The 16,673-nt window shown below is 37.0% G+C and overlaps 1 protein-coding gene across 8 annotated transcripts in view; it reads right to left on the bottom strand.

The window, feature by feature from the left end:
- The window catches only part of Agtpbp1 (ATP/GTP binding carboxypeptidase 1), a 273,400-nt gene that overhangs the window by 71,736 nt on the left and 184,991 nt on the right, over positions 1–16,673 (bottom strand). For 7 of the 8 annotated variants that reach the window (XM_046425915.1, XM_046425905.2, XM_046425906.2 and 4 more), the window contains one exon: positions 13,628–14,380. The exons of the other annotated variant lie outside the window; for it this stretch is intronic. In XM_046425915.1, the coding sequence (XP_046281871.1) occupies positions 14,203–14,380 (178 nt within the window). In that variant the 3' untranslated portion in view covers positions 13,628–14,202. Of the gene's footprint in view, positions 1–13,627; positions 14,381–16,673 lie in introns of those variants that run through there. 8 annotated transcript variants of the gene reach the window in all.

The following is a 16,673-nucleotide window of genomic DNA, read 5'->3' as shown; positions in this document are numbered from 1 at the left end:
CATTACTCTGGGCCCAAGTTGAGATAGAACATCATAACTGGTGGAGGAAAGCTGCTCACTTTATGGCAGCCAGGAAGCAGAGAAGGAGAAGGAGGTAAATAGCCACAGGGAAGAACCATCCTTCCAGGGAGTGCCCCCAGTGACTCACCTCACCTCCTGTAGCCAGGCCCCACCTACCTAGGGTTACCACCCAGTCAGTCCATTCAACTGATTAGGTTACAACTCTTGTGATTTAATCATTTTACCCTGAATATTCCTATATTAACACAGGAGCTTGGGTGAGATACATCATATCCAAACCATAACAAAGCCTTTCATGCTAAATTCCAGCAAAGAATTTTGCCTGTGTCCTGAGACTTTGTGTGAGACTGAATTTAATGATGAACTGGAGTTGGGGATATATCTCAGTTGGTAGAGTGTTTGCCTCACATGCACAAGGACCTGGTAGCACCTAAATAAATAAATAAGATGAACTAATTAATATGGTGGAGGAAATTTCACGGCAGCACAGCATTCAGTAAATGGCATGGATTTTTCTGGCAAATCTTTGCCAGGCTTACTGTGAGAATCAGGAGTAAAAAGTAGGGATGAAAAATTGCTAAAACCTAGAGTCTGACCAGAAAAGTGCACATAAAACTGCAGCCAAGGAAAGTGTGGTTGTTGAAGAGATTATGACTACTAAAGAGATGCTAATTACTTTGCACAGAGATAGTAGAAAACAAGACCACAGGGGAAATTCCTTTGAGAAAAAAAAAAAATCCTAGGGACACCATGCTTGCACAGGGGGAAGGCTAGGATGTTGTTTCACTATACTCTGTTACCCAGGCACTCAGCAGCCACTGCAACCAGGATCCCAGGGGCCCAGGTATTAAATGAGCTGGCAGCAGATCTTGGTGTCATCCATGTGGTGCTGTTTCTGCAGGAATGCAGGATGAGTTAAGGGTCATGGAGGCTTCCACTGAGATTTCAAAGGAAGGTTTGGGAAGCCAAGCAAAGTGCAGCAGGGTTGGAATTTCTGTAGGCTGAGAGGGTGATGTGAGACCCAAGGAATGAAAAGATGACAGTAATGTGGACTGTCTGCTGAAAAAAAAAATTGCTGGCTACAGAGAAAGCCAGGATACAACCAGCAAGGCCAAAGGGGCAGAACTGCCCAAGTCCTTTGAAAGCACATCTCACCACCATGTGTCCTAGATACTATATGCAGAGTTATGGGACCGATTTTCCTGGCTGGGTTTTGTTCTATTTTGGTCCCATTCCTTCTATCTGCGCTCCAATTCCTCCCTTTGGAACGGGAATGTGTACTTTATGCCACTGTATATACAGGTAACTTTCTTTTGATTTTTATAGGAGCTCACAGCCAAGAGTTTGCCTTAAGTCTCAGATGAAACTTTGGACATGGACTTTTGGACAATGCTAAAAATGTTAAGACTATGGGACTCTTACAGATGGACTAATGCATTTTGCATTATATATGGACATGATTTGGGGGCAGGCAGAGGCAGAATGGTATGGTTTGGATCCTCCAAAATCTTCTGTGTTAATGCAGGAATATTCAGAGGTGAAATTATTGGGTCATGAGAGCTGTAACCAAATAAGTCCATCCTAGTTCGAATGGACTGGGTGGTAACAATAGGTAAGTGGGGCATGGTTGGAGAAAGTGGGTCATTGGGTCATGCCCTGGAAGGGTTCATTCTCCCTGCAGCCCCTCTCCTCTGTTTCTCTGCTTCCTGGCCACAAGAGGTGAGCAGCTTTCCTCCATCATGCTTTTTTGCCATGATGTCCTGCCTCACCTTGGGCCCAGAGCAATGGAGTTAGTCTACCATGTATTGAACCTCTAAAACCATGAGCCAGAATAAATGTTTTCTCCTCTAAGTTGTTCTTGTTGAGTATTTCAGTCACAGAGATGAAAAGCTGACTTTTCATAGATTAAGAAGTGAATTCCAAGGACATGCACTATTTGCCCATGTTTGACTAAGGATTAGCTGGGTCTCCATTCAGTTCTCTCGACTTCCCTAACCAACTCTGCTTAGGAAGCAACGAACCAGCAAAATTTATTAACTGGGAATTTGTTTGCAATTTTGGTGAGAAAAAAAATTATTTGTCCATTTATCTAAGACTGCTAGCTTCAAGAGAACTGTTAATCTGTGAAAATACTGGTTCTAGGCTTAGAATCCTTAGTTGAAATTTAAAGGTCCATAATGTGTTATATGCTTGTTAAATTCAAGCACATGATGTCCTAGGGTAGAATCAATAGTAACTTTGGTTATCCATATAGTTGTGCTTGGCCCTTTCCCTTCTAAGCCCTAAAAGAAACTGAACAATTCCAATTAACTTCCCAGTGAAAGGGTGAGTCCTGTTTCTGAAAACAACTAAGTGGTCTATGGCCATACCATCCTGAATGTGCCCAATCTCCTCTGAAAACAACTAAGTGGGCTTGCTGGCCAGGGGCAGCTAAGGGCCTTGAAGGAGATGGGGTCAGGTATAAACTCATCCCCAATGAAGGCAGTTGGAAGGCAAGTTGAAATGAAATCAGAGCTTTATACCCTTACAATTCATTATTTTTCTTTCTAAATCTAAATCTAATCCTATTACCTACTTGCTTAAGACCCATCCATAGTCCCCCATGGGCCTATGGATATAGCCCCCTGGCACAGCTTTCAAGTCCATTTGTGAACAAATTCCACTCAATTCTCTTCACCTACCAAACTCCACCCCCCTGCTCATCTTGTTCCCTCTGCCTGGAATCTCTAACCTCCTTCATCTGTCCCCATGCCGCCCACTCCTTAGCTGCCAACCCCCTTCCCCACTTGCTATAATTCCCCAGGTCCATGATAGGACTAGTTATCCCTCTGTGTCCACTGGCACTCTGTCTTTCTCCAGGCACATGATGTGCTGTTATGTTGCATCATTTCATTTACTGAAAGTACAACTACCTCCTCCTTGGGATTCTGAGTTCTCTGAAATAAGGACCATGTCTTCCTAACCTTTTATATTACTTTTCCCTACTTTGTGACTTATAAGTGAATGAATGCTCAAAATTAAGAGCTGCCAACCTAATAGGCAGATATTCTACATTTCTCAAACCTAAAGGCAGCCACTATTTTCATTCCCAGAGTAGAACAATCAGATCAGGTCAGTAGTAGGAAAGAAAATCTTTTCATTTTCGGATAGACCTATAACTTCTAAACAAAGAACAGGAGCATCAAAGATGAAGTTTGAGGAGAAAATCAGTCCTGAGGAATTTAGTACAATTTTGCAAAAGAATAAAAATCTTAACCAGTAATTGAACAATGACTTGACACTTTGTGCTTTTTGAAATATATAATGTACCAATATGACCGCAGACCAGTAGTGAGATAACTAGTGTCATTGAAAACTCCATTACCAAAAATCCCATTTGCTCTGGTTTCTCATTTCACATGAGCTATCATCTTGCTGTTCTCCTGTAACACCACTTAAAAGCCTCATTATTAGGAAAAGGGAGTACACATTTGGACAGATGGGGTGTTTGCAATTATATTTTAAGGTGCTTCCCAAAGTTATAAAGTCGAAGCCATAAATGACATGATGGGCACATAATTGTCAACAGAATATGAAACAAGCCTGAAATTAGAGTCAGCTCTGCAGAGCATAAAGGGATGTCCAGCAGAGCACACACATCAGAAATGACCCAATGGGGAAGGGGACCTTAAGGCCAGAACCAGAAAGGTGGGTGACCTCCCCAAGTCACTTAACCTCTCTTTGACTGAATTTCATCTGAAAAGATAATGGGACTTAATGACCTATGAGGCTCCTTTAAGCACTAAAGCTCCTAGAGAGAGACAAAGCAATTCTAAAATATTAAGTAAAATAAATGAAACTGAGCCAAATGGATCACCACCCATGGAGCTCTGCCATTTTATTGAGCTATTATTTTGTGCTGAATGTTGTGCCTATTATCCTACAGATGTAATTGAATCCACACAATAAAGCCAAATCAGCATTTTTGCTATCTTACAGATGTGGAAATTCAGGCTTAGGGATACCCAGATGGCTTGCCCAAGGCCATCCAGCTGGGTAAATCACAGGGGAGCAGGAGATAAATTCAGGTCCGAAAAACCCAACAGCCAAGCTCTTTCAAATAAGCCATGCTTCCTGTTTGTTTATTCATTTGTTTTGGTTTTTTAAGGCATCAAAATGTTCATTATGCACAAATCTCACATACTGTGCTCTTATGTCATAGGCAACTTTTCCTTTTCAAGGCTGTCCCCATAGATTATTTAAATTAGGCTCCAGATCTGGGCCCAATGGCACATGTCCCTAATCTCAGCTCTGGGGATGCTGAGGGAGGAGGATCACAAACTCAAGGCCAGCCTGGGCAATTTAGTGAGACTTTGTCTCAAAATAAAAATTAAAGGGGCTAGGGATGTAGCTCAGTGGTAGAGACACTGCCAAAAAATAAAATAAAATAAATCAGGCTCAACTTATATGACAATATGAAAGATTTCTGAAGGCCATGCAGAGCCTGCTCCCGTTCTGATGATATCCCTGAAGAAGGGAAACGCATGTTTTCCCAGGGATGTTTGGGCCCAGTTTTACCAATGAAGACCACAAAATAAAGGCATGAGTCTGATAAGGACTGAAAAGCTGAATGTACAAGGGTCTCTTGAGTTTGTTCTTCTACTGGAGACACTAACTGAAGTGGCTCCAATGTCCATTAAATCTTGAGATTATTTTTGACCCAAAATGAAGAGGCAATTTCCAGGAAGTTTTTAGCAAGATATAAAGGCTGAGGAACATCTCTTGCCTTCTCTTCCCTCTCTTTGTTATAAATGTAATTGTGGGAATAGAACAAACTTATGAATTGTACCATTTTCCTGCAGCCAATACGTTGTTGCTATTTATTTGGGTCTCTATAACCTCATAGGCTATGACAGTAATGTTTGATGATTTAATAAAATGAACATTAACTCCCAAACGCAGACTAATCTCATGTTAGAAAAGAACACCTATAAAAGGGCATTCTCTGTCCCTTTGAACAAAGTCCAAATCCATAGTTAATAGGAATCCAACCAAGATTCCCAGTTTGGGACAATGAAGCAAACCTACTGTGGATCTGAAGATTCACTAGCAATGCTGTTAAGTGGTGTGGTTAAATACACAGGCATCATTAGAGAAAATTATGGTGAACTTAGACCCCTGGGTGTTTCATATGTACTTATGAACTCCTGCTGGGAACTATTTTCTTGGAGGGTGGAAGGTCATTTACGGGGGACTGAATTCAGGGGCACCCGACCCTGTGCCACATCCCTAGCCCTATTTTGTGTGTGTGTTTTTTTTTTTTTTAATTAGAGACAGAGTCTCACTGAGTAGCTTAGAGCCTCTCTAAATTGCTGAGGCTGGCTTTGAGCTCCCGATGCTCCTGCCTCCGCCTCCCCAGCCGCAGGGATTACAAGTGCAGGCCCTGCCGGGAACTATAGAACTAAAGATAGTTTGGTTTGTCTTCCCATGTGGACCTGTAAAATGGTACTATTCAACTTTCTACTTCCCTAATTCTGTAAAAATAAGTTTCATCATTCAAGATGACATTTGTATTCAACCTAAAACTTCAATTCTCTGGGCACGGGCTACCTCCTGCTCCATATCAGGGACCTGTCACTGTGGATTCAGCAATAGTTCCAGTTGATGGTCTTCTCTGAGCCCTTCCCACAGGTTGTAGCAGTGGGTGGACCAGGTATATTACTCATTAGTGTCTAAGGCTGGTCTCCACATGAGCCCCTTTGCACTAACTTTCTAGTGCATCCCCAGGCAGGTGCAATAGGACGTGCTCAACTTGGGGTACCTCCTCCAGGAGTATACTCACATTACAATTTTACTGGCGAGTGTTTTTCATCATATAGAAACACTAGATTCACAAAAAAAAAAAAATAGCATGGGAAATAATTGTTTTAGAACCATATATTGGCTCTTTCTCAGTCCTTGAACATTTTCCCCAAAACCATGTTCTTTATCCAAATCTAGATAACAGGGCACTTCTTTTTCTCTGTTTTTGCTTTAACAACAAGAGTTTATGGTGGGTATGACTGGGGAAATAGATCACATAGTGGTTGAACATCATTCTTACCTACAAGGAGGCATATGATGGGCTACCCCTGATAAGATAAATATGATGGAACAGAGGCCATCCTGATAATTTCCTGTCTTCAGGGTTGGACTTAAAAGTATACATTCTATTGTTTCACCTGTTCCTTGGTGGTTGGCAAAATGGTGGTCCCATGTCTGTAAGCCCATCCTTGAAACATACTGGATATGAAATCTTCTCCCTGGTCACATCCTGTAGAATCTTTGTAAAAAACCCCATGGTAGTTTTTAGTAGCTGCTTTCTACAACCAACTGATTTTGACATCATTTACTAGCTGTATGACATTAGCTAAATTTTGCATTTGCAAATTGGGGGTAATAATAACTATCATAGGATTATTGTGAGGATTAATAGGCATATATAGATGCAGTACATATATAAGTACACATAAGACTAGACACTCTGAAAATGCTACCCTTTATCATCATCAAAGGGAGAAAAAATCATTCTTTTATTTATTCCAAGTACTGGACATATTGGCATGCTTTGCAGTGGCCTTACTAAAAGGTTTTGTAATTATGATGGACTTATCTGTAAAGAGACAGTGAAACTTCCCCTATAAAATTCATTAGAAGTAGGCTGGGGTTGTGGCTCAGTGTTAGAGTGCTCACCTAGCATGCATGAGGCACTGGGTTCGATCCTCAGCGCCACATAAATATAAAATAAAGATGTTGTGTCCACCTAAAACTAAAAAATAAATATTAAAAAAATTCACTAGAAGTAAAGGCAGGTAGTCTCTGACCTCTTGATACTGTTTAGGATGCCTGCTCACATGCATTTGACACACACATCCTAAGAATGCTCACAACAGATATCTTCCACAAAGCAGGCATGACCAGTACCCAGTAAGATGGATGGAGTGGCAATTACTCTCTTTAGAAAGGGAGTAGTACTTGCTACTGTGCTTAAACTGAGAGAATTATGAAAATTGAAGGTGATACAAGCTGAGCCTAATCCACCAATAAATAAAAATTTCTTCATATAAGTTTTGCCAGTAACTCTAACAGAAAGTTGGAGTGTTTTGATCATATTCTTTTTTTGTGCTTTTGCAAAAAGGTGATTTACCCTCTAAGATTGCATATGGAAAAATAGAATATTGTGGACTTATTTCTAAAACTTATATCTTGGCCCTCCCACTTACAGTGGTAATGAATCTACAAAATAAACTATCTTTTCAGTAAAAACATAAATCTTTTAAAGAAAATGAACAAAATGTACTTTTAATACATTGGGCAAAATTCTTTCCCCTCACCATCAGAAATCAAGGCAGCTTTTCCAAGACTTAGGAGAAATCAGAAAAGATAGATGGAAAAAGCTTGTAACTAAAACATTACCTATTTTGTTAAACAAAATAAAAGACTCAAAGGCCTCTTTACTTTAAAAAAAAAAAGTTGGTTAGAAACAAAAATTGGATGTACTGCCTTCATCACAACCATCCATAAAAGAGTGATTTGGAAAATATGAGAATCATTTCATGGGCTAAAAAATGTTTCCTTTGAGATATGCTCACAAAGCACCAGGAGAGTGCTTACCCCATGCCAGATATTTTGTCAGTGTTAGTTCTTCCCATTTTTCTAAGGATCCCTATGGCATGTGGTGATAAACAGTGACATGGTTTTCCAATATGGTTAAACTACTGACACAAGGCTGACAGGCCTGATTCCTTTGCAAAGAGAAAACACAGGCCACTGGCTACCAGAATGTGAGAAGAAGCTCATGGTTATCCCCAATGGACAAAGCCCACCTCACTTTATATTAGCAAGTCCAGGTAGTCACCTGGCCTCTCTGAACCTCAGTACAAAGTGGAAAGCCTAATCATATCTGCTAATAATGTTTGTATGATGCTAAACTAGGTACATTTTTAGGGAAAAAAATGTTACCCTTAAACTCCTTAAGGGGCCATTCAAATGATAATTATCTATGAATCCTATATCTATGTATGGGTGACAAAGGCATGAATTTGCAGTTCCAAAGTTGGATGGAAATAGCTTTGAAATGGTAAATGAATAATGCTAAGTTTCACTCTATTACCCATGCTGAGGCTAGAGATATCCAACTTCTATCTTTGCATAAGTTTGTCCAATTATGTACCACTCAGCAAAGGGATCTCTGATTCTTCTCGGCTTCTTCCCCAGTCCATCTTACCATGATGTACCATTAAAGAGGAGCTCAACTTCAATATTAATACTCACATTTATGCCCTTCATAACTACTAGAGAGAAATTTCAAGATGCTAAAAAGTTTGCTCTTGGGACATTATCTCTGAACTAATGATAAATATCATCACTGGAGGAAATAGTCCCCAAGTTCAGAGAATCATGGACAATAGTGTGGCTCTTTTCAGGTCCAGATAATTTTTTTCTGGCAGGCAAAAAAGAAAATTGAGTTTGTCTGATGTGTTTGAGGCAAAAATCTATTGTGCCTGCTAGAGTGTTATTTTGGGTAAAAGAACTCAACCCTTCCTTTTAACTTCTCTGAGGACATGTGCTTTGGGTGAGTCATTGCTTCTGGAATGGACCCAAGTTGCTGGCTTTTCAGATAGGTTTCAGACATCTATGTACTTCGTACCACAGTAACAGAAAATTCTTCTCAGAGAGCTTCAACAATGAAGGTGAGTAAACAAGTCCACAGAACTGACACAACCTGAAGTTTGTACAGCTTGATGTGGGGCTGAAATGATAAAAGGATCCAGTTTTTTTCAATGTCTTAGCTCTGTTCCTTCAATATTGGTTCATCTCAGGCATCTTATCTCCTGGATGCACTGTGGCTGCCTGCAACTTTAACCTTAATTACAAGAAGGGTCCTGTTAGCATTGCCATTCAAAGTCCTGATGTTAATTCTGCTTGGATTGGCTTAGCCAACTTACCTACCCCAACCCAATCTCTGTGGTCAGCAGATGGAATGTGCCAGATGGTACCATTCAGGTTGTGTGCATTATCCCAAAGGTGGTAAAGGGCAAGAACACACTGATCTGGAACACTGGTTAAGCAAAGAGAAGTTTGGGTGTTCGGGAGGAAACCACCTAGGCATTCAATCCATCCTGTAAGAGATTTGGATTTTATGTAAGAGTAACAATGGTTTGATTTTGTTTTGTTTTGCTTTGAATAGTTCTTTATGAGGGAGAAATAGACTGGCAAAGGTAGGCATAAACTGAATACTCCTCTCTATTATAAATACATATACTTATCATAAATGGTATCTATGTTTTAAGTATCTATATTTATCATAAATGGTAACAAATGGATATTTTCAGATTTTAAAATTTATCTTTTTATATGAAATTGTACAATTCAATCACTATTTCAATTGCTCTATATTCTGAAAGAAAGAAAAAACATGAATGTCAAATATTTCTAAGAATAAATGTAAGGAAAACAGAGGAAAAAAGAAATCATACAGATGATATGAAGTACCAATGGGAAAGTATAAAAGTAAAAAGTCATGATCCTATAAATAGAATATATAATTTGACTTTAGTAAATATTTATCATTAAACAGTCTAAAATTTCCTACTTTATCCCCTCAGCCAGAGAAAAAGCCATAGAGAATTCAATCTATTTTCTAAGGTATAGAACTTCCAGCCTATTTTAATTTTCAATAACAAGCACCTTTGCATTTTATAATTTCTTCATATTTACCATTTGTCAAAAATATTTTTATGTTGTTTCAAAGTATACCACCAAAATTTGAAAGATCACGCATCATAATTACCCTGACTAGATTTTTGCCATTGCTCACCTGATAATCCCTTGCCACTCTACCAATGATAGCTTTGAAAGGAATGTCCTACATTTGTTATTATACAGGTAAAACTTTCTGAACATTTGAAGCTAAATTTCTTCTTTCCTTCAAACTTAGCTGGGTTTACAAATAGAGAGGTACCACAAAGCCATTGCCACTTCATTGGAGTGTGTGAATATGTACATATACAAATACAAATGAATATCTACAAGGATCACTGTAGTACTCAAGAAATGGTGCCTGCATCCCAGGCTGCAGAATACCTCTGACTAGCCGGAAATACCACAGAAAAGGGTCATTCACTTGGACTTAGGCACTTTTGCTTTGCTTTGCATAGTTCTTTATGAGGGAGAAATAAAGACTGGCAAAGGTAGGCATAAACTGGATACTCCTCTCTATTATAAAATACATATACATAAGTTGCCAGCCTTAGCAACTTAGCACTACATTGTTAGCAGCCTCAAATTGATTTTTTTTTTTTTTTTTTTTACTCAAACGCCTCTAATAACCAGTCAGATTCAGGGAAAATGGTAAGATTTGCTAGAGGAATCCTGGAAATCAGAAAGGATCTGCAATGGAGTGGGAGGAAGGAAGGATCATAAGGCACTACTAATAGTCACCTTCCACCAGTACAGGTAAGTAAAAGTGCTAACTGCCATTACTAAAGGAAAACAACTGGCATGGAACATTTTAAGGACAAAACTTCATTTGCATAAAGAAAATAAAACTTTCTTCTAGATTTTCTTCTATGTTGCAGGAATTTGAATATAATAAGAGAACTATTTATGTTAATAGTAACATTCTATTGTATAAAGTAGAATAGTGTCCTAATTAAAACAGGTTTTCCTAATGGAAAGAACTACAGTTTACATATGTTATGAAACCTTCCAAAATAGGGAAAAAAAACTCACTCATTTTCAATTAATATTTTGTAACAATTAAAGCATGCATAGGAAAGCAATAAAATTTATAAGGATACATTTATTTTTTCATTACTGTCATTTATTTCTGGCTCATGCACAAAAACAATTCCATTAGTACATTTATTGTATTATCCATTTCAGTGTCTATACCATTATATTAATTTGGATATGTGAAATTGACGAACATCATAATCATTGCTGTTAGCATTCCACCCGAAGCATAACTCCAGGTAATTTATTTGTAATAAGATTCAGACCAATGTTTCCAAATACCACACAAAAACTAGCAAAAGTAGCAGAGACTAATTATACTTCCTGTATTCAAACAAGACTGTGACCATAATAAAAAGCCAAGGTGAGCCATAGGATTTTGCCCTCTCCCTTGCCTAAACACATTTCACAAATTCAGGAAAGATCCTTAAACTTTTAACAGTCCTCACTCCCTGGGGAAAGGCACAGAATAGCATCTCCTTTTGTGGAAAGAACATGGGGCCAAGCTATAAGAGAGCTGGGCTCACATCTGGTTCTGTCTGAGTGACCCTGTGACCTAATTAGACTTCTGTGCAGTAAAGATCAGGGCCTATGATGCTTAGGAAATGATAATGCTAAAAGAGTGCATCAGAGTATGCTAGTGATTTTCAAAATGTGGTCCTGCAGCATTGCCAACTGGCAATTTATAAGGAATGCAGAACTCTTGGGCCCTATTCCAGATCTATACCATCAGCAATCTGTGTTTTGAGAAGTCCTCTTCTGATGAACACCACAGCTTGAGAACCACTGGATTAGATATAAACTACATTTAAGAAATTCAGTGGAGTGCAGTGCATGCCTGTAATCCCAGTGACTTGGGAGGCTGAGGCAGGAGAATCGTCAAGTTTGAGGCCAGCCTCAGCAACTTAGCAAGACCCTGTCTCAAAATGGGAAAAAAGGGCTGAGGATGTAGCTCAGAGGTAAAGTGGTAAAATGCCCCTGGATTCAATCCCCAGTAGCAAAAAAAAAAAGAAAGAAAAGAAAAGAAAGAAAGAAATTCAAAGTCCCCAATGCAAGGTAAATTAAATACATCTAAACTCTCTTCAAAAGATTCAATTTCTGGCCAGGGCAGTGACACACACCTGCCTGTAATCCCAGCGGCTCAGGAGGCTGAGACAAGAAGATGACAAGTTGAAAGCCAGTCTCAGCAAAAGTGAGGCACTAAGCAACTCGGTGAGACCCCGTCTCTAAATAAAATACAAAATAGAATTGGGGATGTGGCTCAGTGATCAAGTGCCCCTGAGTTCAATCCCCAGTACCAAAAATAAATAAAATAAAAAATAGGTTCATTTTATCAGACCTCATCATTGCTGTATGGGACTGATTTTTCAGGACGGCAGTAGTGAAAGCATCTCAAACTTCTTTGGAAATTCTTAAAAATAAACAAACAAATAAATAAAGGAGTCTCAAAGATAAAAATTAGGGCAATTTTAACTAGTAATAGCCAATGAAACTTAATTATACCTCTAATTAGGAAAGTTACAATTTTATATTATTTTTTACTTTCTTATGGTTATGAATAAAACATTTCCTAACTATAAAGACTTTCTCTTCAACCTTGTGAATATGTAATAAAATGTTCAGGTTTGTAACTATAATAAAAGATGTACTTTGTCAATATAAAATTACTAACTGTACACATAAGGGGTTTTTACAATGCTAAAATAATAAATTGAAAATTTGAGTCATTCTGCACAGTATGGTAACTATGGTTGCTTTGACTATCTTGTTTTTTTTAATTCCTAATTCTGTAAAACTTTTGCCAAGAAAAATTCATACATGGATATGATGGTTGCATAATCTATTCTCTGGTAACAGTATAATTATAATAAAATATGTAATTTTTATATATAAAGATAAAATATTTATAATTATAAATAAGTGATAAATAAATAATGCTTTACCTTGCTAAATTATCCTGATCTTTCCTAAATCAGACTACCACACTAATAGGATTGGTTCAACTTCACAGTCTATTTAATCTTCATTTTCTGAGATTAATAAGAAGTACACTATTTAGAGGAAAAAAAAGATCTCTTTTCAATTGCCTCACACTATGTTTTTAAACATGGCTCCCAAGACATCAAAGAGAATCTGCACTGTGGATGAAATATCCTAAACAGCACAAAGAAAAACAATTGATTTGGAGAATGCATAAATTTGAAATACTCTTTTATAATTTCTTTTCCATTTTAATGTTAAAAACATTATAATCTAAGATTAAGCAAGGAACATATGTACTAAAACTAAGACCTGAATCCTGGCAAGAATTTACTGTTACAGTTATTTTGGAGGATTTGTACTGTTACAACAGAAACTTAGTTCTTAAAGCACTTATTCAAAAATCACTGGGTTCATTTTATTTTATTTGAAGACAAGTCATTCCTGCAGCAGGAGGGCTAAAACTCAGGAAAACATCACTACAAGATTCACTGCAGTCATCTTGGACTCTGATGTTAGTAGCAGCATGCTCTAAATAAATTCACATCAATAAATCTAATAACATAGCACAGCTCACAATATGCTAAATAAACAATGTACATTTAACATCAGATTGTATCCAAACTGGTTTTACTCTTCTTAATTGACTGCAGTGAAAAATTTTAAGTGCATCCATGATACACAATTTTAGAGAAAAGAGCTGTTTAAATATATCTTTTATGATAGGTACAGGTATATCCATAATACCAAAATCTTTAGGCTTAAAAAAAAACTTTTTATCACTGTGTTCAGGTACTGGATTTTTATAATACTCTCACAAAGTTCTACACATCAAATAATCTAAGCTGGTTAAAAAGGATGACGAAATAAATGCAACATTTAATATAATTTTTATTTGTTTAATTTAGTAAATGTAGAATGTAACGGTTTCAAGGCAAATTCTGGATTATTTCAGTCACAATCCAACAGCATGATTCTGAAGAACAGTTTTATCTTCAATATCTACCCATCTCTACACAAACACACGCATGGAAATCCAAGTACATATATATTAGTTTTCAACAACTCAGGGTTTTCAACAACTCTAGAATTCAGATTTTAAATTCTGACACACTTCAAAATTATCCATTTTGATGCAGGATATAACCATAAGGAGATAAAAATTCATGCAATGATATTCAGGGTTTTTTTTAAGTAAATCCATTATTTGATAATTCAATGCTGTATAAAGTGCATTGATATCTAAAATAAAACAAAGTGCCAATTTTATCATGAATTAATAACATATTTATTGTCTTGAAACCAAACAGGCCCAAGTTACTTCTTGTTTTTTTGATTTTCTTTTTGAGTCAGCTCTCTATAAACTCATTTCCCTCAAATTTCCTGTGTAATAAAAACCAAGATATTTCATTTCTTCTTTGCAGTTAACAAGATATGCCAAAGGGTTCAAGGTAGATATGTTCTTGATAATTCAGAGTCAGAAAGAACTTCTTCTTGAGCAGAAGGTTCATAATCTCCTGCATTTTCAGCCAATTCAATATCTAACTCATCATTACTTTCTGCACTGTAATCAACTTCTTCAAGAAATCGAGGTTCATCTTCATCCAAAACATAAGTGGTAGGGCTGTAGCCAAAACATACGGAACATGTAAGACTTCTTGAGGTTTTAAGATTCTAATACAAGGTTATTCTACCATACTGCATTAACTTTGATTCTAATATGATACAAACAGTTTGCATTAACTTTAAAAAACTTTTATCTAAATGAACAAGTTGAGTGATTTGTAATAGTTGAAAGCTTATACTGAAAATTAGGGGTGACACTCCTTGGTATTTTTCCAAAAGATCAAAAATTGGCATAATACAGTGATATACTTTACAGCAGCTCAATTCACAAGAGCTAAATTATGGAATCAATCCAAAGCTTGTCAATAATGGATTAATAAATTATGGGGTATATATATCACAATATATATACCAGTGTGTGTGTGTGTGTGTGTGTGTGTGTGTGTGTGTGTGTGTAGTCCTACTCAGCCATAAAAAGGAATGAAATTATGGCATTTGCTGGTAAATAGAAGGAAAATAACATGCTAAGTGAAATAAGCCAAACTCAGAAACTCAAAGGTTGAATATTTTCTCTTATTTGCAGAAGCTAGAGTAAAATAAAGGAAAGGGGGAAGGAAGAATAGGATAATATAAAGAACCAATCAAATACAAATTAATAGACAAGCAAAAGGCAGTCAAGGAGTATAGAGGAAGGAGAATGGGAGTGGAGAGAGAGGGAAAAGGTGGGTATCATGAACTGAAGTTGATTTCCATACATGTATGGTTTGTTGGGATGATCCCAAGTACTATGTATAACTATAAAGCTCTAATTTAAAAAAAAAAAGAAAAAGAAAATAAGGGGTGAAATGCTAACTTTTAATGATATTACAATAGTGTTAATATACATTTTACCATTAGATAGTTACAAAAAAAAATAGTGGACTCTCATTAGGTCACTTCCTTGAAAGATTTCATTGATTTGCAGGCTATTTAGATTCATTTTTAAAGTTCTATTTTAATCACTTTAAATCAGGCAATAAATAATTTCAATCAGCCTTATAAGAAACTATGGTTATCTAATTGGTTCTGTGAATAATGCACTAAAATATTTAAGTCTATAAAGTGATAACTGCCATAAACTGGCCCATATACCCATCCCCACAATTTTCAGACTGAGAATAAAAGTGAAAAACTAGTGAGAACAAATCACATTGTTAAATTATGTGCATGCATGAACATGTAACGGTGAATCTCACCACTATGTGTGTTCACACACACACACACACACACACACACACAATTTTTTTGGTGGTGGTGGGGATTGAACCCAAGACCTTGTACATGCAAAGCAAGCACTTTACCAACTGAGCTACATCCCCAGTTTTTTTTTTTTTGTTTATAATTTATTTATCTTTTTTCCCCACTTTTTAAAAAGGGGGTAGTAGAGATTAAACCTAGGGTGCTTTACCACTGAATCACATCCTCAGCCCTTTTTATTTTTTATCTTGAGATAGGGTCTCACTAAGTTGCTTAGAACCTCACTAAGTTGCTGAGGCTGGTCTTGAACTTGTAATCTTCCTGCCTTAGCCTCCCCAGTCACTGGAATCACAGGTACACCACCATGCCCAGCCCCACTTTTTTACTGGTACATTACACTTGTAGATAATGATGGGATTTGTTGTTACATATTTGTACATGCACACAATATAACAATAATTATAATGTAATAATTTAAAAGAAGAATCCCATGAATCAGAAAGAAAGGGGATGGAGGGGAGTGGAAGGAGAACACTATATCCAGATTAATTACTTTCTCTAGGGATACAGAATAAGAATTTGCTTGCAAGCACTAAGTGCCTTTAAATATTTCATTAGGTAGGTTGTTTGGGATTAAGACAATCTTTCCAAGGGTTCTGTAACAAACTCTTTACTTCTGAAAAAAAAATCACATTATTCAAATTTCTCCCCATTTGTGAGATTTTACACACACACACACACACACACACACACACACACACACCAGAGAACACCAGAGAAAACATGATAGAAACAGGTCAAAGCCCATTAGATAGTGACCAAAGCTACCTAAATTTCATGAAGATGTGTTTGTTTACATACTTCCAAAAAGTATTTCTGATTGCTGAATTAAAAACCATGAAATCAGACAATAAAAAGGAAAATAATCTGTTCAAATGAACAGAGAAGCAGATGCCATTAGACACCTAAAATTAGAGAATTCCTACAACTGAGTATTAAATTCAGTTTGAGTGTCTGGAAGTTAAGGTGAGAAGTGAATGCTAATTGATTAAATGGTTCTAATTTACTGAAAGAAGAAAGCAAAATGCATCTGGCAAGAATACCTTTTCCTTTTA

The sequence above is a fragment of the Marmota monax genome, unplaced genomic scaffold (assembly GCF_021218885.2).
Source record: "Marmota monax isolate L192 unplaced genomic scaffold, Marmota_monax_Labrador192_F-V1.1 WCK01_AAM20220418_F8-fsc00265, whole genome shotgun sequence".
Lineage (NCBI taxonomy): Eukaryota > Metazoa > Chordata > Mammalia > Rodentia > Sciuridae > Marmota > Marmota monax.
Note: the sequence above shows the minus strand (reverse complement) of the source record. Positions and strands in the feature narration are given on the sequence as shown.